The sequence below is a fragment of the Mustelus asterias genome, chromosome 25, assembly GCF_964213995.1.
Source record: "Mustelus asterias chromosome 25, sMusAst1.hap1.1, whole genome shotgun sequence".
NCBI classification, from domain to species: domain Eukaryota; kingdom Metazoa; phylum Chordata; class Chondrichthyes; order Carcharhiniformes; family Triakidae; genus Mustelus; species Mustelus asterias.
Genome location: NC_135825.1, coordinates 22677073 through 22701072, shown reverse-complemented (window position 1 = coordinate 22701072; position 24000 = coordinate 22677073). Strand labels below are relative to the sequence as shown.

The following is a 24000-nucleotide window of genomic DNA, read 5'->3' as shown; positions in this document are numbered from 1 at the left end:
TGTGTCAATGTTGTCTGTTGGCTATGCCATCGAGTGTCATTAAGCTCTTTGCAGGCCCCTGAGACAAAGAAGACTATTGCCATTTCAAATCGCTTGTAGATTGATAATGGATGATTTAAAGAGCTAAGTCGTTGTGGTACAAGATGAATCCAAAATAAATTGCACTGTTCAATTTTCCAGGAGTGTGCAGGAGAGCCTCTCTTCATGTTGTACTGCGCCATTAAACAGCAGATGGAGAAGGGACCAATTGACGCAATCACAGGCGAAGCACGCTACTCCTTGAGTGAGGATAAGTTGATCCGGCAGCAAACTGAATACAAGACTCTGGTGAGTTCAGCTGTCAAGCTTCGGCTGAGCAGCAAAATTGCATGTGTGCACTCGGAAGCTGGTGTTTGAAGCAAAATGTTCACTTGCACTAAAATATAAAGACTTTTTGATGAATCGCATTAACCGAATACCAGGGCCTCAATTTTGCCATCAACACTGAACAGATGCGTCCATTTTGATTATACTTGAGCATGTCCTTTACACGGGCTATCACACTGGAACTTTCCATGATTGGCAGTCCATTCCAGCACAGTGCCCTGTACAGTGGATCTGGGATCTCTGAAAACAGGGCTTGCAAATGTGTATCTATTTAACCAATAACATTGGAGAATTCTTACCAACGCACACAAGAATTTGAACAAAGAAGGGTCAGCAAAAGTGAATATAGGTGGCATGGTGGCACAGTGGTTAGCACTGCTGCCTCTCAGCGCCAGGGACCCGAATTTGGTTCCAGCCTTGGGTGACCATCTGTGTGGAGTTTGAACATTTTCCCCGTGTCTGCGTGGGTTTCCTCCAGGTGACCTGGTTTCCTCCCACAATCCAAAGATGAGCGGGTCAGGTGGGTTGGCCATGCTAACTTGCCCCTTAGTGTCCCAAGATGTGTAGGTTAGGGGGATTAGCGGGGTTACAGCAATGGGGTGGGCCTGGGTAAGATGCTCTATCAAAGAGTCAGTGCAGACTCGATGGGCCGAGTGGCCTCCTTCTGCACTGTGGGGATTCTATGAATATCAGGAAGAGAGATGAATAAAACAGAAAATGTTAAAACTTGGACTATATTTAAAAGAATGAGACTATATGCTTGTTTTAGTGCAAGTGAGGTTGTAAGTAATTGAGGCTTATCATGCTGTTAAAAGTTCACTTTCATTAGAACGGACAAGTTCTAACTTTTTCGAGCATGTTTATGGGGGAATTACAGAATTTTGCTCGTGCCGTTAGGGAGGGTTTAAAGTAACTTGCAGGGAGTTGGAAGTCAAGATGTGACATTAGAAAGGTGAACTGGTGTACAAAGGATTGAGCAAGGGGAGCCAGCACTGAAATAAGAAATAATAAGGCGTCATGCGTTGTCGGAACCAAATGCTGAAGGAAGTAAAAGTGGAAATTGCTAAAAGTATACTGGTTAGCACTGCTGCCTCACAGCGCTAGGGACCCAGGTTCGAGTCCCAGCTTGAGTCACCATCTGTCTGGAGTTTGCACATTCTCCCCATGTCTGCGTGGGTTTCCTCCCGGTGCTCCAGTTTCCTCCCACAGTCCAAAGATGCACGGGTTAGGTGGGCTGGCAATGCTAAATTACCCTAGTTAGTGCCAGGGGGACTAGGGGTTATGGGGACTGGGCCTGGGTGGGATTGTGATTGGTGCAGACTTGATGGGCCAAAATGGCCTCCTTCTGCACTGTAGGATTCTATGGTTGGTGCGGTATACACGGACTTCCAAAAGCTGTTTGATAAAGTAACAATATATTTGCTGGCAAAGTTGGAACCCATGGAATAAAGGGGACAGCAGCAGCAAATGGATACAAAGTTGACTGAGTGGTAGTGGTGAATGCTGGTTTTTCAGACTGGAGGCAGGAACACATTGGCATTCCCAGGTGATTTTCTTGGTATATATTAGTCAACTTGAATTGGGTGTGCCATGGGCACAACCGAAAAATGTTATAAACGTTTGAAGTATTCTGAACTGTTCGAAGGTTGGCAATAGTCTTCAGGCGGACATAGGCTGGTGGGATGGGCAGATAAGTGGCAGACAAAATTTAATACAAAGAAGTTTGCAGTGATGCATTTTGGTAGGAAGAATGAGGAGAGGCAATATAAAATAAAGGGCACAATTCTAAAGTGGGTGCAGGAACAGAGCAATCTGGTGCATTAATTGTTGAAGGTCACATGGCAGCAAAAATGGTTAGAAAGGCAGACACAATCCTGGCTTTATAGATGGAAGCACAAAGTACTAAAGCAAGGAGGACACGATGAACCTTAATAAAACATTGATTCAGCCGTAGCTAGAGTATTGTGTCCAATTCTGTGTACCACATTTTAGTAAGGATGTAAAGGCTTCGGAGAGTTTGCAAAGAAAGTTTTACAAGAATGGTTCCAGGGATGAGTGACTTCATTTACCTGGATAGGTTGGAGAAGCTCAAACTGTCCTTCGAGAAGAGGAGTTTGAGACTAAAGCTGATAGAAGTGCTGAAATGTGGGAAGAGTATGGGCAGTGTAAAATCTGTCTTGGATCCATGTATCTGTTTAGTCTTTTGGGTTGGATACACCAAGTTCATCTTTATTTTAAACATGACTTTTTTTTAATAGATTCTGAACTGTGTGAATCCAGAGAATGAGAACAGTCCTGAGATTCCAGTGAAGGTGCTGAATTGTGATACAATCACCCAAGTTAAAGAGAAGATCCTGGACTCCAGCTATAAAAACGTACCTTACTCCCAGCGACCTCGAGCAGTTGATATGGACCTGGGTATGCATTGCATCAAATCTTAGCTTTGTTCAGAGCTTAAAATGATAAGACACCCTTCATACCTGCAACATTTCTCGATCCAGGCCAGAGTTAGTTCCTACTCTTCCTTTGATGATTTTTTTATATTTCCGTTGTTTATCTAGCCCCACATGACTTTCAATAGCTATTTGCAGTATGCTCTATACTCTTAACAACCCCTTTGCTTGGAAAAATAATGTTTGTACTTCCCCTTTCTACATTACTAGTACATTTCCGAAATCCATGCCCCTTGTTACCAATTCACAGAACAGTGCAAATAATGCTCACTATTAAAAACCAAAAGAGAAAATGCTGGAAAATCTCAACAGGTCTGGCAGCATCTGTAAGGAGAGAAAAGAGCTGACATTTCGAGTCCAGTGACCCTTGCTCACAATTTACTCTCTCAATCTCAACATGCATTGGGTCTTGAAGTCCTCAGCGAAACCACAGTATTTGCTGCTACCCACAAAAATTTAGCAATCTCTGTGATGTGGATTTCCCCTTTCCAATGGCCATTTAAAATCGGGCACCAAGTTGAAGGATCTCCAGGCAGCCTGAGGCAGTAATGCCAGCAACCAGACTTAAGCGGTCAATCACAGTGAAGTGTTCTCACAGACAGCAGACCAGGAAGTTCAAAGCATCAAATCACTTTTTTCAAATTTAAATGATCAGAAAATAAAATAAATTATAATCGGTTTAAGATAGAAGGTAAAATGAAAAAAAAAGCAAACTTTTTTGAAAAAGTTTTTTGAAAATATGTAGGATTTTTATCATAAAGGAGAACTTTGACATTTCATAAATGAACACCATTTAGTCCAAATGGTATGTTTCTGTGCTGCATGTTCTATATAACTATACTCAGTGGTCTTCCTATGCATATGCAGTTATGCGGCTTATTCTTTTCCTGTGTTGTTTAATGCCTGTCTCTCACCTATTTTCTAAAGAACCTCACTCATCATTTAAGGGAAGGCTATCCAGGCCTGTTCAGTTATTAGCTTTAAATCTGATTAGCCTTTCCGATAGCATTTCTTTTATTTACAAGTATAACTGTTATTTATTCTGCCAGATCCTTCTTTGACACTCCTGTCGTCCTTCCTTCACTATTTTTGTTAGTCTACAGGTGAAATATTTGTTCAGAGTCTCTAAGGTTTTTATTTTCTCCTGTCAGTGTGGCATCTTTGTCCCAAGCGATGACCATTTATTTGATTGTCACTCTTTGTGCTCTTCCTAAGCCCCACTATCTCCTTTATCATTTCCCCCTCTATATTTGCAATTACTCCTGTTTTATTTCCATGCCTCCTCCTTGGTGGGTTTTCTTTCTGTTTGGTCCAATTCCGTTGGTTCAACAATCTCCTCAGTCAAAGTAAAGCTGTGTTAACACAGCCCCTCAATTCCTGTTCAGACTGTTCTCACTCTAATCTTATGAAGTGTCTTCCTGACTCTGTGGTAGTATCCTCACCAAAAGGTTGTGACATCAAGCCCCGACTGTCACACGTAATTCAAGCTGGCACTTCAGTTTGCGAGAGAGCTGCACTGTTGGACTGTTCCGTTTTTCAGATGAAGCATTCAGCTGTGGCCCTGTCTGCCTCTTCAAATGGACATGAAAGATCTCATGGCACTTTTTCCAGAGAGGAGTGGGGCATTCTTCTGGTATGACCAGGTTCGTCCTCAGTCCCCTCCATCCAAATGGATTCACTGGCCATTCCTCGCATTATTGTTTGTGGGACCATGTTGCACACAAACTGCAGTGTCAGCTTCACAGGAGTGGCTACACTTGGAAAGTAGTTGGTTTGTAAAATGTGTAATAATGTCCTGAGAATATTCATAGAAAATAGAAGCACAAGTAGGCCATTCGGCCCTTCGAGCCTGCTCCACCATTCATTTTGATTGTGGCTAATCATCAAATTCAATATCCTGATCCCGCCTTTCCCCATATCTCTTGAACCCTTTAGCCCCAGGAGCTATATCTAATTTCTTGTTTTGGCCCCAACTACTTTCTGTGGTAGTGAATTCCACAGATACATCACTCTCTGGTTGAAGAAATTTCTTTTCACATCAGTACTGAAAGATTTACCCCTTATCCTCAAACTATGGCCCCTAGTTCTGGACTCCCCACCATCGGGAACATTCTTTATGAATCTGCCATGTCTAATCCTGTTAGAAGTTTATAAGTTTATATGAGATCCCCTCTCTCTCTTCTAAACTCCAATGAATATAATCCTAACCGACTTAGTCTCTCCTCATATGACAGACCTGCCACCCCAGGAATCAGCCTGGTAAACCTTCGCTGCACTCCCTCTGTAGCAAGGAGATCCTTCCTCAGATAAGGACCACCAAAACCGCACGCAAAACCCTAGGTGTGTCCTCACTAAGGCCCTGTACAATTGCAGGCACTAATTCAAGGCACTCGTGCAATTGTTTTATTCTATCTGCTTTGCACTTAAATATTTTCCAATTTTGTTCTGCTTTTCATCTACCAACTTTCCCACCCATTTAATTCAGGACAAGCATCTTTTTCAAAATTTGCTGCTTTCCAGTTCAGCAACTTTTATTTTGGGCTTAATGTATTTCTCTCTTCATTCAGACCTCAAACTTAATTACGTTTTGATCACAGGTCCCTAAATGTTCTCTGTTCTCCTATCTTCATATTGCTTCTGTGTCTAAGTTGATTACTGAGTTGATAAATCAGAATTTTGTTTTAATGATTTTTCTTTTCAAACAGAGAAAACACCACTGTTCCTTTACGTTTTGTGTTCTTTGTGCAACCCGTAAGTGGGTTGCTGGCATTAGGGTTTTATAAATTGAACCTTCATTATCTGTTGTTTCATATGAGTCCCGCTGTCACTATTTAATGAAGATGATCACACTATTTAAATCGGAATTTGAGATGATAATCCGCTGGCATTTTTGTAGTGGAGGTGGCGGTGGGAAGTTTCTAATCTGCGGTATATCTGTGCAGAGTGGCGTCAGGGACGAATGGCTCGAGTTGTTCTACAAGATGAAGATATCACCACGAAGATTGAAAATGACTGGAAGCGCTTGAACACATTGGTACACTATCAGGTAATCCAGACACAGTAATCCCACCACTGAGCCACACTGCACCAGAGGAGACATAAGCAGGAAGTTTTGAACTCTAACCTTCCCTTGTCCTCATCACGGTTTAAAGCAAATGTAATAGATTTTTGCACAATCGGCTTTTAATGTAACGTTTAAACCTTTATCGTTCTGCCTCCAAAATTAATCATTATAGTTTCTTCCTTTGTTTGCGCTGAAGCAAACACTGAAATGTAGAAACCTCGTAGAGAGTGGATACAACATTTCATCTGATGACAGTGTTAGACTGGGCTCAGAAGTCCTTGCATCTTACCTGCAGAGTGCTCCATATTCTGCATGCAAATAATGTAGTCAGCCACTGGACACCACAATCTAAATCATTTTTGCTACCGCGAGCCCCAATCCTTGATTGCCACCAATACTGCATCCCACCCAATGTTACCACTTCCAAGTTGTGCTTTGCTTTCCCTCAGCCACCTCTCTATCCATTCTGCTTTTTTATTTGCTTGGCCTCATTGCCTGTCCTGCACTCTACCTTCCCAATTCCCCCCTTCCTCACCTACTAGAGAGTCGTTACCAGCTTTGTGGAGGCCCAGTTTCCAGTTATGCTTCGTAGGCGAGCTGCTTGCTACTGTGCACAGCTCATCTTGGACAGGCGTAAGAGAATTTATGGCTGATAAATGCTTGGGTGTGTGCCGAGTGTGAGGAACAAGTCCTGGGTTTAATGGCAGGGGCCCAACATGAGATGCTTTCCAGTTTAAGACAACTTCAGGTGGGAAGTTTACTCACTGAACCAGTCATGAAGCAATTACTTTGTCTTAGGAACTATGTTTTACCAAATTATTAGGGAATCACGAGGAATGCAGATACTTTACTGAAGAATCTAGTGCGTCAATCTTATAGAAATAACAACTGTTAAATTGTTATGTAGAGTCCCTAATGCACGGCACAGTAGCACAGTGATTAGCATTGCTGCTTCACAGCGCTAGGCACCCGGGTTTGATTCCTGGCTTGGTCACTGTCTGTGGAGTTTGCACATTCCCCCCCCCCGCCGTGTCTGCATGGGCTTCCTCCGGGTGCTCCGCTTTCCTCCCACATTCTGAAAGACGTGCTGGTTAGGTGCATTGACCCGAACAGGTGCCGGACTGTAGGAGAATTTCACAGTAACTTCATTGCAGTGTTAATGTAAGCCTTGTGACTAATAAATAAACTTAAACTTTGTGTCGCACAATGAAGAGTTTTTTTAAAAATTCATTTGTGGGGCATGGGCATTGCTGGCTGGGCCAGCATTTATTGCCCATCCCTAGTTGCCCTTGAGAAGGAGGTAGTGAGCTGCCTTCTTGAATCGCTGCAGTCCACGTGCTGTAGGTTGACCCACAATGCTGTTAGGGAGGGAATTCCACAAATCTGACCCAGCGACTGCGAAGGAATGGTCATATATTTCCAAGACAGGGTGGTTGACAATTTTCACCATTTCAGACATGGGCTTTGTGGTGCATCTATACATAATAGTTGTTGAATCCCTTCCCTCACATTGTAAGTGTAAATAAGGCAGAGAGCAAAAGGGACGTGAAGTGGGACAGCAAAAGGGAATTGGTACCGAAAAGGTTAACATCAAACAAGGAGCTGATGAGTTGTCAGTCATTATGTGCTTTGAATGGTGGCAGATAATGAAGAGGAGATTTGAAGCAAATTCAAATTAGCGAAAAGCTGACGGGGACTGACAGAAAATTAAACCCTTTGCCTTTGACAGCAGCAGCCCCAAATCATGTCAGTGAATAGAATGGGATTAGCATTTTCTATTTCCTCAGAGAACAGGATTAATAAAGAAATAATAGATGTGCTGGCTTCTTTGTACACATTATTCATTATAATAGTCAATCAGAATATTTCACATGGAACATTTTACATTTATTATGTCAAAGCTAATAGTTTGTTCTGCTAAAAAATAAAATTGGTGAGGAAAATATTTTTTTCGATTGAGAGACAGAGATAAACATAAAATTGTACGGCTGTATGGCAGAAAAGTATACATTAAAAGTAAATCAAGCATTAATGGTGCAAATCACTAAGCTGTCTTAGACTTGTTTGAGCAGCTCATCCCCAATAGTTGGAAGTTTAGTTATGTTAAAGAGGTTTTTTTATTGGATTATTGGCTTCACTGATGGGAAACGACCAGAAATTCCTTTTACTTTTTTAAATCCAGTTTGTTTTCTCTTGATTCCTTGAAGACTGGGAAAAGTTTGGCTTCTAAAATAATCCATGTATATTATCGTTATGTCGGGAAAGTTGTTATGAACTGTATTAAATATTTCAAAAATAACACATCACGAGAGAACCATGTCAGGGATTTTCTGTCTGCACAACATTTTCTTTAATGACACCCCTGCAGTAAATGCACAAAATTCTGGTTAAGTGCCTCACCTCTTTTTCTGGTTGTGATTACAACTATTTCCTCGTTATTTTTCATTTCTTGCTTCTCTCCTGACCTCATGGTCTCTGTGCCATCCTTAACCAAGAAGAGGTATGGCTGTTTCTCCCATCCTCTGTTGAATGTTTATGACAGGTCTATTAACATGTTACATATGGAAAGTAGTCGCAAACTGTATGAAGTATTGGGAAAATGAGGTTTGGCCTTGCACCTATTTGTGGAGCTCTGAAACCAGCCACTTCCACCAAACTAGTCCAAGGGCAATTCTCTCTCTTTAATATTCCTTTGGGAAGTGCTTTGTTGTTACTTGCATCATCCATAATGGCACAAGCAAGCACAATTCAGGGGAGGCGATGGCCTACTGGTATTCTCGCTGAACTATTAATCCAGAAACTCAGCTAATGTTCTGGGGACCCGGGTTCGAATCCTGCCACGGCAGATGATGGAATTTGAATTCAGTAAAAAATATCTGGAATTAAGAATCTACTGATGACCATAAAACCATTGTCAATTGTCGGAAATACTCATCTGGTTCACTAATGTCCTTTAGGGAAGGAAATCTGCTGCACTTATCTGGCCTGGCCTACATGTGAGTCCAGAGCCACAGCTATGTGGTTGACTCTCAACTGTTCTCGGGCAATTAGGGATGGGCAATAAATGCTGGCTGGCCAATGATACTCATGTCCCACAAATGAATTGGAACCCCCCCCCACCAACCCCAAGTCTTGTGGCTGCCTTCCCCTACCCTATGTCACCATCCTTAAGGCCGAGGCTTCTCCTTCTGAAAGTGGCCCACTCCTGAAGAGATACAGTTCAACGGGTATCCTTATGGCACCTGCCACAAAGTGTCTAGAACCTCGACAGCAAGTGCTTGTACGTGACCTGCACGTGGCAATACAACTCATTCAATCCCATCTTTGCTTAATATTCCCAAGCATCCTTTCCCCTTGGGGTCAACCCTGTAGATTTTGTTTTTGACACCCCAACTGAGTTTAATTAGCTCATAGAAGGGCTAGTTCACTTCCGTTTGTCATTCGGTTGTTTGACTTGTTTTTTTTTCTCCCGTCCTGCACTCAATACTTACCCCGTATCAGCTCCTGTATTGCAAAAAACGCGATTTGACCATAAAAGTATTGATTTAATTTTATGTTTCCATAACTTTTCAGATAAATAAATATTAAATATACTTCTACAAAGAAAGCATGCAGGGCTACACACAGGGTTAGTCTAATGCTGCTATCTTGCATTAACACCACGGTCCGCAAATCAAATTAATTCAATACGTGTCAAATCAATCTTTGGATTTTAGTCAACACGGTCATTACTGCTGGTTCACTGCCAGCTGCTACTTTGCCATGTAAAAAAACACATTAAACAAATGAAAATTGAGATTTGCTAAAGTTTTCTCTCTTGTGCTACTTTGACCGTGTAACGTTTTAGCATTCTGCATCTCGAAACTGAGGCAAGTTCTCCCTCGTGGGTCGGTGAGATTGTGTTACTGTATATACATATATAAATCGAGGCCCAGTTGAACATTATCTTTAGCAGCTTCCGTTTTTTTTTTTGACCAGGACACTGATGCACAAAATTGGTGGCTGGTGTGCAAGTTTTCCGACTGGATTACTGTTTCTGCTCCGAGAAACAATAACCTGTCTCCTCCCTCGGGAGTAAAGCCAGGCAGCTGCCAATCTCGGAAGCCTTCCTAATAGGGAACAGTAATTAGCCTTTAATTGATTTCGAGACCCATTTATTTCAGGCCACCTCCCTATCGGGATTACCTCAATAGTGACCTTAAAAGGACAGAGAAGGTTAACAACTAGACTTCAGGAGTGTGCTCCGTACTGCAAATTGTAGATTCGTCCTTAGAATTTTTGGTGAGCTTCTTTGCTGTCACTGTTACAATTCCCATGTTAGCATCACCACCATTCAAATGTTAAGAAAAAAATGGAAGTGAGGTATAACTTGCCTGTTGACATGTACTTGGCCCTGTGTCCAATAGTACTGCTTCCATATAAGTCTCACACTAACATCTTCTACCACCCCTGCTGGTCTCTTCTCCTTGTCCTTGACCTTTGTCTGCCGTTGCATTCTTCACTCCTTCAATCCCATTTTTCCCAGTTTGCCTCCCAACCTGCAATCAACACCAAGGGTGATGCACCCGTGGATATTAATTTGCTCATGTTAACTTGTGGATTCATAGAAGCTTTAATAATCTCCTGCAGTGGTTTCTCACCTCACACCTGTACTGCAACCTCTGGAATTCTCCAAGAATCTGTTCTTGGCCCCTGCATAGTTCTCATCTACAGCCTGCCCCTCAGCAATGTCATCCAAAATCATGATGTCAGCTTCTATACGCTGTTGAACGAGTAACTCAGAGAATGAGCGTTCAAGCTTCACCATGGCGGTTTGAAAAATTGGCTCAGTTCAAGTTTTAAATCAAGCCCAAGATCAGGTGCAATGGCAAATCTTGTCCGCGTGGATCCTGCATGTGTCTCTTGTGAGGACCATGAATGAGATTCAGTTTGAATTGGTTTTTGGAGCAAGCAAGGAGATGGATTAAGGCTTGCCCTGTCGACTCTACGTATTCACTTTGTAACTTTAAGAATGGAGTACTTTTTCTGAAATGTTTGAAAATTTCAGTTCAGTTGAATTAAAAAAAACTAGAAAAAATGACTATGAAAGGAGAAATGTTTTAGAAAGAGAACCAGTTGGTTCCTTCATGTCCCCTAATGGGGGGAAACTTGCTGTCTTTACCCAGTCTGACCAATGTATGATTCCAATCCTGTACTCAGTGTCTGAAGCAGCCTGACAAGTAAGGTGGCTACGTTAAACCTGCTGCAGAACAGAGCCCACCATCTCCTCCTGTACCTTCTCAGCCTTTTGGCTAAGACCAAGCGTCAGATCAAACCCAAGATCAGGTGCAATGCTTTATCTTGTCAGCTTGGATCTTGTGTGTCTCTCTTGTGGGGGGGGACCATGAATTGGATTCAATTAGAATTAGAATTTGTATTTAGGAGCAAGGAGGGAGTGGCTTTGGATTTACCCGGTCCACAATGAGCATTGGCTTTGTAACTTTAAGGAGCCAGTAAAAGATTTTTTAAAAGCCATCTACCTTCAATACCAACCTTATCAGCGATGCCCATGTTCTGAGACTGAATTAACAATTTAGGGATTTGTTAAACACATGTAAAATGTGGAATGTATTTATTATATGATTAATTCCAATTTGGGAAAGTTTTACACTGAGACAAATTAAACTCCAGCTTGATTCTGGCATAGTGTATATATTGAAAGTCAGAATCTTTATTAAGTTCTGTTTCAGCCACTTCTATTTTGTGTTAGTGGGAAATGCATGTAACGCAACAGTGACAAATATTGATGAAAGTGCTGCTTTACCTGTGTTATTCTAAATACGTATTTTTGACATTTGTAAAATTGGTTCAGATTTTGATTTGCTGATTATTGCCTAGTATTTTTCACTTTTTAGTGAGTTAGCACAGCGGGAAAGAGAATGTTCTTTTAATGAGCTGATGGATGTTGCAATGGGATTTCCTTCCATTGCAGACAGCTTACCGCCACACATCTCCGTTCCCCACATGTTCTTCTTCCTATTAATTACAAAGCTCAGTAAACTTAAAATCACATTTATTTTTAAGGGCCATCTTTATCTTGGGGGAAGAAAATGGTTTTTCAGCTCGAGAACAAAATCTAACTGATTTAATCATCTTACAAAATATAGGATCTGCATGTGACTGCATGACATTGTTCTGGCAAAAATTATGCAGCGCTCGTTCGAGCTTCTTTGCCTGCCCAAACAAAGCTGACTTGTCCAGATGCATTTTCATTAGTGCATTGCTGTTGTATGTTTGTCAAAAGATCCATGTCACTTTACACTTGACCTGTAATCTTCACAAGTGGGGCTCAACAATGTGTGGGCAGCTCGCAATCTCCCTACGTATTGTTCTGCTTGATGCTATTCTAAATTTTATTCTAATTTTCCTAATCTTCATTTACATTTGATACTCTTGGATTGTACGGAGCATGGCAAAATTCCCCATATGCTGAAGAATGTGTGCTACATTCTTAGAACAAGCCAAAAAAAATTTAAAGTTTAAAACTTATTCATTATTGTCACAAGTAGGCCTACATTAACACTGCACTGAAGTTACTGTGAAAATCCTTCCTCTGATGTGGCAATGGGATGTCTACCATTTTCTCCACCAGCCATGTATGTTTATAGATCAGTGGTGGGCAACCTGTGGCTTGGGGGCCACGTGCAGCCCACCTGGATTATGAATGTAGCCCCTGAGACTACTTGTCATGGAACCATAGAATCCTACTGTGCAGAAGGAGGCCATTCGGCCCATCGAGTCTGCACCAACCACAATCCCACCCTGGCCCTATTCTCCATAACCTCATGCATTTACCTTAGCTAGTCCCCCTGACAGTTAGGGGCAATTTAGCATAGCCAATCCATCTAACCCATGCATCTTTGGACTGTGGGAGAAAACTGGAGCAAACCCACGCTGACACGGGGGGGAATGTGCACGCTCCACTCAGACAGTGACCCAAGCCGGGAATCGAACCCGGGTCCCTGGTGCTGTGAGGCAGCAGTGCTAACCACTGTGACACCATGTCAACCATTTCTCACATGCAAGGTTGTCACTTGCTGCTGATTCTCATCCATGTGTTTTTTTTTCTACTGGTGTGACTGAAGTGATATGCATGTAAAGCAAGTGAAGTGAGGTACGTGCTGATTGTGCACAACATTGAGTGTGAGACCCATGCCCTCTATGTCCAATGCGTAAATATTTATTTTGTTACCATTTGAAGCTGATGAGAGTTCCATTAATATATAAATGATTAAGAATTTTCGATGTCTCGTTATGAAATATTTGGCGTGTATTAGATGTATTTAATTTTATTCATGGGGACACGGTCAGTGAACAAGTCCAATTTCAATCTTGCGGCCCACTGAGATGGAGGAGGACCACTCATGCGGCCCACTCACTGGCCTAGATTTCCCAGCAGTGTTAGAAACTGCATGTGACTCGCCCAAATCGGATTTTGAGTCTATCCACGCTTCTGGTTCTCGTATAGCAAACAAATGAGATTAGAATGTATTCCTACCCCACATACTAGAAGGCAGTATTGCAGTTTGCACTTCCAGCTCGAATTCTGGCTGTTATCTTTGCTCCTTTATACAAATGAAAGCCTTTAGTGAAAACCAAGCAAAGAAAAAATTGTGTGTTTGTATGTAAACGCGAGGAGCACGTGACATTTAGAAATAGGTGGTCCTCGTATTTGTTTTCATACTGCTAGAGTGCATTTTATGATTGCGAGTGTCACTTGAATGCTTTTTAGCATATTCAATTAGGTTAATTGATGCGCAGTTGTTTGATTTGGGTCATTTAGGTGTATGTGCTGAGAGTTAGAAAAATAATTGGAAATGCATGTTTGTAGAGGTGGTATAAAATTACTCCTGCATGTCAGAGGGAATAAATTATGGACTTAAAAACTCAACTGCTCTCACATCAGTGCAGCAAAAAGGACAGACCCTTCTGCCTACGTTGAGGTGGAGAAGGAGGATATGCATTTGACTGTTGTGAAGGCAAATTTTGTTGACACCAAGGTGATTCTGTTTGGTTTTCACATTATTAAATACAGTATTTAAATTCCTCTTTAGGTGTCTGATCGTTCCGTCGTTGCTCTGGTTCCAAAGCAGACCTCTTCTTACAACGTTCCAACCACAACCAGTATGTGTCGGACATCCATTAGCCGCTATGGTAAGTTAAGGTCGTAGCAAGCTTATGAGCTGCTTGTAACATAATTGAGTTGGCCAACATATATTTGTTTATTACAAAGGTGCTGAAGTGAACTATAATTGGTACCTGTTATTAAATCCAAAGGACTAACTCTACTGACAGCCAGTGCAGCCACTCCTCCCAATGCACTCACTATTACCAGTGACTGATTGTGACAGAACTTGTTGTCAGCACAATGTTTTTGTTGGTTTCACTTGGGATTGTGGCTCTTTGGACAGTCTACCAGTTATCAATGTAACTTCCCACTCGTGAGATATGCTAAACAAATTGAAGCAAATACCACAGGTTTGCAGCGAGACTCTCTGACACTCTCTGGGGGCGGCACGCTGGCACAGTGGTTATCACCGTTGCCTCACAGCATCAGGGACCTGGGTTCGAGTCCCGGCTTGGGTCACTGTCTGTGTGGAGTTTGCATGTTCTCGCTGTGTCTGCATGGGTTTCCTCCAGTTGCTCCGGTTTCCTCCAAAGATGTGCAGGTTAGGTGCATTGGCCATGCTAAAATTCTCCCTCAATGTACCCAAACAGGCGCCAGAGTGTGGCAACTAGGGGATTTTTATAGTAACTTCATTGTAGTGTGAATGTAAACCTACTTGTGACTAATAAATAAACTTTAACTTTACCTGCTAAATTTAAGCACTTGGCACATCTCTGATACCCAGGTATATAAATATTGGTCCAAGATCACCTATCTGTTCCAGATTTTCCTGTATTTCCCATCATTATTGCAATAAATCGTGATAATCTGGAAATATAAAAAATGACTAGCTTTTTCTTCAAGAGCTACAACATAAGTTCCAAATGAGAAAAATAATGATGGTTCTTTCAAGCTATAGAATCATCTTTTGTACAGTAGAGAAAGCAAGGACATAACTGTGTCACCACAGCTAACAAGACTTTACTCATTCAGTACCTTTAGAACGCTAGAGGAAATAATTGTGACTTCTCGGCAAAGGTATCGTTATTTTGTACCCCGCCGTAAGTAAGCTCAAGTTGAACTTGCAGGGGACAATATGACCAAACTTTTGCTGGCCCGCCCCCCCATGAGAATCCGAGTGGGAGTGGGGCGGAGCATGGGGAGGTCCATTGGCCTCAGGTGAAATTTTCCGGTTTCGGGACGAGTGAGGCTGTAAATTCCGCACTATGTTCTGATGAAGAGTCATCCTGACTCAAACATTGGCTCTATTCTCTCTCCACAGATGCTGTCAGACCTACTGATATTTCCCAGCATTTTCTGTTTTTGTTGCAGATTCCAGCATCTGCAGTAATTTGCTTTTATGTTCCCATGTGCCTTTGGTTTCTAACTTCACACTGTGCTGCAAAATGGCCGGATGTGACCCGTTGTTCATCTTCTTTGCGACATGTTTATAGTTTTACAATGATTCAGCTCGATTTGATTTGAAAGACCTTTGTCTTTCTTTCACTCTAGACTCCACTTTACGCTACACTGGAAGTCCAGACAGCCTGCGCTCTCGCGCCCCAATGATCACCCCAGATTTAGAGAGTGGTGTGAAAGTGTGGCATCTAGTAAAGAACCACGATCACGGCGACCAGAAGGAAGGTGACCGTGGCAGCAAGATGGTATCTGAAATCTACCTGACAAGACTGCTGGCAACAAAGGTACTGGAAATGCATGAATTAACGACAATTCTCATGGTCACATCCGGGGAGGTTCAAAATTATGCATCAGATACACACACATCCCAACTCATAAAATAAGCATGAGTACGGCATTAGCATTTAAAATTTAGATGCTTTTCAACATGCTAATTTCCCAGATTGAGGCCTGAATTTTCCTGCTTTTCACACCGGCAGGATCTTCCAGTCCTGCCGCGATTTCGATGGCTCACTGGCCCGACCACAGGGAAACCTGGGTGGGGCTGGAAAATTCCGGCCTAAGAAACAGTAGTGATTTGATTCAGTTTTAAAATGGTCGATTGCACTATTCTGTATTATTCTCGCTACATCTTCAGATATTTATTGTTCAATAAGGTTTTAGTTTCTATACTGCCTGGTTATACGAAGATGGGGTCCGCAGGTTTATCACTATCCAAAATCTCAAGATGATTATAGGCGCCATGCAAAGTTTAAGATGGAAGAGTATAATTTTGGTTCAGCTTTTAAGGTCCCTTTAGACGCAATGTGAACTATTGTACATTTTCTCAAGTCTTACTATCAAAAAACATTGGTTACAATGGCTATTCCTTCTGCTGCCTGATTTCCTTCCCACGGGGAGGCAATGGCTCAGTGGTATTATTGCTTGACTATTAATCCAGAAACTCAGTTAATGTTATGAGGACCCGGTTTCGAATCCCACCACGTCAGGTGGAATTTGAATTCAATTTTTAAAAATCTGGAATTAAGAATCTACTGATGACCATAAAATCATGTCGATAATCGAAAAAACCCATCTGGTTCACTGTGCCCTTTTAAGGAAGGAAATCTGCCGTCCTTACCTGGTCTGGCCTACATGCGACTCCGCAGCAATGTGGTTGATTCTCAACAGCCCTCAGGCAACTAGGAATGGGCAATAAATGCTGGCCAGCCAGCAATGCCATGTCCCATGAATGAACAAAAAAGAAACAAACCCCGCTCTACCTCCCTCTCTTCCTTTAAGATGTTTCATTCTGACCAACCATTTGACCAATTGTCCCATCATATTTTTATGTGGTTCAAATTTGTTTTTTGATGATTCTCCTGTGAAATGCTTTAGGAAGTTTTATTAAACTAAAGGTGCTATGTAAATGAAATTCTGGTTATTCTTTGTTAATAGATCAGATTGCTCTTGACAATTAAGTGCACACATCTTCACTTCTTTACAGGGTACGCTGCAGAAGTTTGTAGACGACCTGTTTGAGACACTGTTCAGCACAGTACACCGTGGCAGCGCCTTGCCGCTTGCAATTAAGTACATGTTTGATTTCCTGGATGAGCAGGCTGACAGACACGTCATCCACGACACAGATGTTAGGCACACATGGAAAAGTAACTGGTAAGTGATGCAATTGGTTGCTTAATCTAATCGTGGGAACACTCGCTGGGACCAGTAATGTAGGCCCCAGGCAGCAGCAGCACACTTCAAGTTGAATGAATTGACTTTATCCTATTTAAACTGTACGTGATGCACTGAGTGGAGGCGGTGAGAGAATGGGACTTGGGGTCATGTGTCAGGAGCCAGTTCAGGAATCCGTTTTCATCTTCGGGGGAGAACACCAGTAGCATTCATAAGTTCTGGAGGTCTTATAACCCTTCCATATCTTGTTCTCTACTGTCTGAGGAATGGTAGGCTCTGCTGCTGCAGATAAACCTGTTGATTCAGAGGTTGTTCTGGCACCTGGGTCTTCTTTCATCCTCTTTCTGGCATTGAATCACTTGTTGATTCCTCAAGTCTACTGACGAATGGTGGTTGATTCATCCTGCTCTCGCTTGTATGTACAGGGCAGACAAATGCTGAGCTTGCCTGTAGATTGTTTCTTTCCCCATTTCCTTTGTGTGGCTCGCTGTGATGCTTGCTGGGGTGGAAGATGGCTCTGTTGTGAGGGTGCGACTTGGTAGTAAGCTCACTTTTGCGTTTCGCTGTGAGGTGTGCTGTCAATAGACAGCTGCTACCCAATTCCAGCATCATTATGGCATTGTCATGCTGACTGGGAATTGTAGTGTCTGCTCTGTGGTCTCGGGGTTTATCTCTGTTGTGGACAAAATCAGCCACCCTGGAGTCTGAGGTTCCAGTAAATAAAATACTTTATTAAAGCATGTCTGGAAGAAGATCCTAAGACAACCAAGGGAAACGCCTCAATTTTTCCATTTGTAACACCCTTTTATAATTTTTTCTTCCAAGTATTCCTGCTAGACCAGGCTAATGTTTGCTAATGAGTATAGGATCTTGTTAAACTGCTCCTAATGGCTACGAGATCTTGTTAGCAACCACTAGTGGCTGGTTATTCTATTCCATTCTTCACCTAGTGACTTTCTTTGACCTACTCACTGAGACGATACAGAAGCAGCAGATGTTATCTAGTCTTCGACCCTGTCTGGGATTGAATTCTCTTTACTGTTTACACAGACTATGAACCATTCCGGAATGTCAACTATCCCATCATGCCCCTTGAGTCTGCTGAAACACCTCTCTTGTCTGTCACCTACTCGGTGTCATGGTAATCAGCTGAGTGTCTAACCAATGAGAGGCTTCTGGGCACCTGTAACAAATGTAGACAAATTTTGTTCTACAAAGGGAGAAGACAGTTCAAAGCTGACATCCAGTTGGGAGAATCTTCTGGAACTTGCAGTTTTATGAAGTTTACAACGGAGATTGTTTTGACATCTGCCATTTTTGGGGAGATTCAAGGCTACACGCACATCTCTGCACAAGAGAGAAAAAGGCTGGTTATGAGTGACGTATATCAGCTCAAAGATTGTTCGTGGCCACATCTATGACCAGAGGTCAGATTCCTCTGGGCATTTAAAATAATGTATCTCTGCCTTGTAGCCAGAGGTCTCTTGACCACAGTGCTTTGTTGACAGGATTGTAATACTGTAATTTCCATGCTTGCCAGTTTTGGCGGGCTCCTGCGGTAATGACGCTCCCAACCTTAACACTCAAAAAGAATGGTTAGAGTCTTCCCTGCTCTAGCATGATGTTCTCTGACCTTGGAAATGTCAAATCCCAGCTTTTGCTGGGTGTTTTAAACTGCCTACTCAGTCGGAATTCATTTTTAATTTTTTTTTTCCTTTGTTTGGAGTGAGCTCAGCCAACTCGTGAATCATACCTCCTGGACTGCGGTTTTAAACGGCAATTTCTGACTATTTAACTTTACTTTAGGATTTGTGTTGTCCAGGAACTTTAAATTTTTATCTCATCCTTGCTGGGTCTACTGGCTTTCCACAGGATCCAGCAGAGTCTTCTACTGCAGCGAGTACTTAAATTTCTGCCTCCAGCTTCCAGCTCTTTCTTTGGAGCTTTCTTCTGGTGATTTATTTTTGCGCCTTTGCTTCTTGAACTTTTCTTCAGGTCAGAATGCTGCTTTAATTTTTTTCCTACAATTCTCCAGGATTTGAATTTTCTTTTGCAAGGTTTTGAATAGTTACATTTGCTGCCACCATATTGTAAGGTATTGTGCGTAGTTTGGTCAATCTTCCATTGTATCCATGGTCTTGGGCAGTTGAACAGTAAGTATTTATTAATTACCAGAAATTATGTACATAGGTACAATAAAGTCCAAGTTAACAGCTGTCTCCATGCTTGCATCTACACATGGCTCTGTCAAACAATACACCAAACTTCTGGTATGGGTCATGTGTTCTCAATGGGGGCAATCTGTACTCAGTCCCACTTTAATCCTTTATGCGTCACACCCTTAAATGACACTCATCCTTTGTTCAGATCCCTTCATGGCCTTTCCCCTCTCTATCATTGCAACCTCCTGCATCGGTAAACCTTCCACGAACTCTGTGTTCATCCAGTTCTGCTCTCTGCGCATCTCCACTTCCCTTAACCCCAGGATTGGTGGTCAGTCCTTCAGCTGTTTTGCCCCAATCTCTGGAATTCTCTCTCCAAATTGGGCGGGACAGTGGTTAGCACAGCTGCCTCACAGCACCAGGGACCCGGGTTCGATTCACTGTCTGTGTGGAGTCTACACGTTCTCCCCCCGTCCTCCGGGTGCTCTGGTTTCCTCTTACAGTCCAAAAGATATGTTTCTAAGGTCCACTGGCCATGCTAAATTCTCCCTCAGTGTACCTGAACAGGTGCCGGAGTGTGGCGACTAGGGAATTTTCACAGTAACTTCATTGCAGTGTTAATGTAAGCCGACTTGTGACTAATAAATAAACTTTTAACCCAAACGCTCCATCTCTTCTACCCCTCTATTACCATTTAAGACACTCCTTAAAACCAAAACGTGCGCTGAACTTTGTCATCTGTACCAATATCTTATTCTTTGGCTCCGTGTCAATTATTTGATGCGTCCTGTGATGATTTACTACAATTGAAGTGTTCTGTAAATGCTAGTTGTCATTTGAAATGAACGGAATAAAAAAATTGTTATAGCCTATGTACTCAGCACATTCATGTATATGCGCATACATGTATATATAAAAGCTATAGCTTATATTTGCAGTGAAGTGGAACAGATTAAGGCTACTTCCTCTGACTTCCGTCCTAATCTCAATGCTGTTACACTTCAGTTATCACTTGGGTCTAGAGATGGGAAAATTTTCTGAAATGGAACATCTTAGATTTTAACTTCATCCATCATGCCATTCGCAAGGACCACTTATTTTTTAACTGCACATGCACCATTTACCCTGCCATTCAAGCTGAAGATGCTTGTGTCGGGAAGGTAAGGAGGGAGAAGCACATTAAAATGTTGCAACCAAATCCAAAATCAGTCTTTGTTCTTTAAACTACATTTTACAATTAATTTAGCTTTAAAAATGAATGTGTTTTCAGATATAATTTTGTCATCCTGCTGGACTGAAATGTGAAGATTAACAATTCGATTATAATTCTGTATTAATGGAGGTCACTTACTTGGGAATTCTGAACATGTTTTATATTCTCAATATAACACGCAACCTTTCGTTTGTTCACTCACTTCACATAGATGGGGGGAAGTTGCGATTCTCCCAAATCGCTGCACTGCCGAAATTGGTGCAGAGCCGTATAAATTATTTAAACGCTCATTAACATGTGATTAGCAGGCCCCGGCCTGAAGCCTTCAGGACTGCTAGAGTCTCCACCCCCCCCCCCACCCCCACCCCTTTCTCCCCACAAGCTGGGAATGTTTCACTCCAGCGGGGTTTACTGCAGTTCCCCACTAACTGGAGCTGGCAGCCCGACCCCGCTGGAGTGGTGAATGGGGGAATGCCCCGTGGACAGTGCCAGCCTAGCCTCTGGCACTGGGGGGGTGGGGAGGGATTCGGGGCTGCCGTTTGGGTAGTGGGGTGGGAAGAGAGGGGGATTGAGGCACAGGGGGGTGGCCCCGCATGGGGTGGAGGGTCGGGGCTGGCCCAGACACGTCCAGGAGCCCAGTGATTGGCAGGGGGGTGGGGGGGTGGGTGGGTCGCACAAGCAGCGAGTGGGTGTTGCGAAGCGATCAGGAGGCCGGCAGTGAGGGGCTACTGCGCATGCGCTGATCTCAGCGCCGACAGATCAGCGCATGCGCAGTGGCCCGCTCAGCGCTATGCTGCCGGCTCTCCAGCGGGAGAGATTTTTAATGATGTTCAAACTAGTGCACTCTATGGTGGACAGAGTGTGGGAGATTCATTTTGAAACTCCCGCTGAAAAAAACAATCATGAACCTATCTAAATCTGTCTTAAATAAACTCAACGACATGGCATTCACAGCCTTCTGTGGCAATGAATTCCATAGATTCACCACCCTCTGGCTGAAGAAATTCCTCCTCATCTCAGTACTGAAGGGTCGTTCCTTTATTCTGAGGCTGTGTCCTCCGATCCTAGTCCCTCCTGCTAATGGAAACATCTTCCTCACACTCACTCGATCCAGGCCTTTCTGTATTCTGCAGGTTTCAATGAGATTCCCCCTCATTCTTCTATTCCATCGAGTATAGACCCAGAGTCCTCGAACGCTTCTCATCCGTCAAGCTTTTCGCCCCTGGAATCATTCTCGTGAACCTGCTCTGGACCCACCAGGGCTAATGCATCCTTCCTTAGATACAGGGTCCAAAATTGCTCACAAATATTCCAAATGTAGTCGGACCAGAGCTTTATAAAGCCTGGGCAGTACATCCCTGCTTTTGTATTCTAGGCTATGTGCCTCCTTACGTCACTGTATGGGTGGTACTGGGCTCAGTCCCCCATGTGGCATGTGTGCCAGGCCCTTATAGAGGTGGAAAGTGCATTCATTGTGATGAAATAGATCTGGGGTTAGGCTTTCAGCTCAGGTTGGCAAGATCGTGAATGTTTGGATTCAACTCAAGATAAAAGCCATGGGGAGGCAGGATGGAATGAATAGCTCAGAAGCCAAATCTGTGGTGGGGACCACACACAATGGCTTTGGGCTTCCCAATATTTAATTGAAGGAAACTGTGTCTCATCCAAGACAGCATGCAAGGCAAGCAGTCTAACAACACAGACTCAGTGGAGGGATTAGGAAGGATGTTGATGAGATAAAGCTTGGCATTGGCAGTCTATGTGTGGAATCTGATCCTCTATTTTTGGATAACGTCATCAAGAGACAGCATGCGGGTGAGCTATTAGGAAAGGGCATCCAATGACCCTTGAGGAATCTAAACAGGGCGGCACAGTGGTTAGCACTGCTGCCTCACAGCGCCAGGGATCTGAGTTCGATCCCCGGCTTGGGTCACTGTCTGTGCAGAGTCTGCACTTTCTCCTCATGTCTGCGTGGGTTTCCTCCGGCTTCTTCCCATAGTCCAAAGATGTGTGGGCTAGGTTGCTAAAATTGACCCTACTGTCAGTGGGATTAGCAGGGGTAAATACACAGGGTTGCGGGAATAGGGCCTGGGTGGGATTGGTGTTGGTGCAGACTCGATGGGCCAAATGGCCTCCTTCTGTACTGCAGGGATTCTATGATAGTGCCAAAGCAGGAAGCAAAGCTACTGCAGGAGGTTCTCTGGGTGTGACTGGACAGTTAACGGGTGAGGGGCAGAGCTGCTCAGCTAGACGTCGGAGGAGAACTATGTGCTCAACTGTCTGTGTCTGCTGGCAGGTCAGGAAAAATGTGGAGGGACGGTGCATCACAGGATGTCATTTTTGACTTTGATTAGGGTTTGTTCTGGTGTTTGGGAGGGGGGGAGGGGTGTGAAGCTGATTATAGAGGTTCAGACCTTGAGTAATAGAAAAAATGGCAAAGGTTTAGGTGGCCACAACATATGCGAGAATTTAGGGAGCTGGAGATTGACAGTAATTTGCAAAGACAGAGTAGAAATCATAGAAACCCTACAGTGCAGAAGGAGGCCAATTGGCCCATCGAGTCCACACTGACTACAATCCCACCTAGGCCTTATCCCCGTCACCCCACATATTTATCCTGCTAATCCCTCTCATCTACACATCCCAGGACACTAAGGGCAATTTAGCATGGCCAATGCACCTAACCCGCACATCTTTGGACAGAAGAAAGCATAGTTTCCTTCGAGAGAGTGCTGGTGGCAACCTTGAAGAGCCGGGATTGTACCTTAGGGTAGGACACTGACAGCTAGCACGAAGGCTGAGGTGAGGAGTTCAGTAGTTTGGTGGGAATAGGATTGGAAGAGCTGGAGGTGGACAAGATGAACTTAAGAGAGGACAGGAAGGGAGATAGCAGAGAAGCTAGAGAAAAAGGTAAGATCAGGGCAAGACCACAGGGAGGCACTGGCCTGGCAGGCAAGCAGAAGTGGGGATTATAAAACAGCGGCTGTTTGGATGGTCTCAATCTTTGGAATCAAAATGTTTGTGAGCTCCTTGCAATATTAGTTACAGGTGAGGGTGGAGGAGGCAGGGAAGAGAGAATGTTGGTCGTGGAGAAAATATTGGAATTAAAAGAAAAATACTGAAAGTCTGCTTGGTTCTATAAATGAGTGTTGCTATTGTATGGGTAGAGATAAATTTTATTTTATTCAGTGAATTTGACAGCCAGGTAGAGTGGAGGAGTAATTGTCACCTGCTTTAAATGCTAATGAGCATTGAGCATCTTTCTTCTGAAGATAAGAGTGTAATCTTGAGAATTATGACATGACAAGGACATCAAGGTGATCAGAAATGTTCTTTCCTGTGAGCTGTCCTCGGGAAGTAGCAGTTTTATCTGAAGGCAGGTGTGCCTGGAGATTGTGGAGACACTTAAAATAAACGCAGTATATTGGCGCTCATCTGCTTATTACCCGGCCAGCTAGTCTTGTAGTGAATGTGGCTGGAGATTTTAACCCAGGTGCTGC

General features: G+C 43.1%; 1 protein-coding gene across 3 annotated transcripts in view; it reads left to right on the top strand.

Annotated features, from left to right (window-relative positions):
- Positions 1–24000, top strand: part of LOC144511865 (plexin-A2-like) — a 483337-nt gene that overhangs the window by 438583 nt on the left and 20754 nt on the right. For all 3 annotated transcript variants that reach the window (XM_078242266.1, XM_078242268.1, XM_078242267.1), the window contains 6 exons: positions 181–327; positions 2625–2784; positions 5762–5865; positions 13977–14076; positions 15542–15732; positions 16935–17104. In XM_078242266.1, the coding sequence (XP_078098392.1) occupies positions 181–327; positions 2625–2784; positions 5762–5865; positions 13977–14076; positions 15542–15732; positions 16935–17104 (872 nt within the window). The remainder of the gene's footprint in view (positions 1–180; positions 328–2624; positions 2785–5761; positions 5866–13976; positions 14077–15541; positions 15733–16934; positions 17105–24000) is intronic.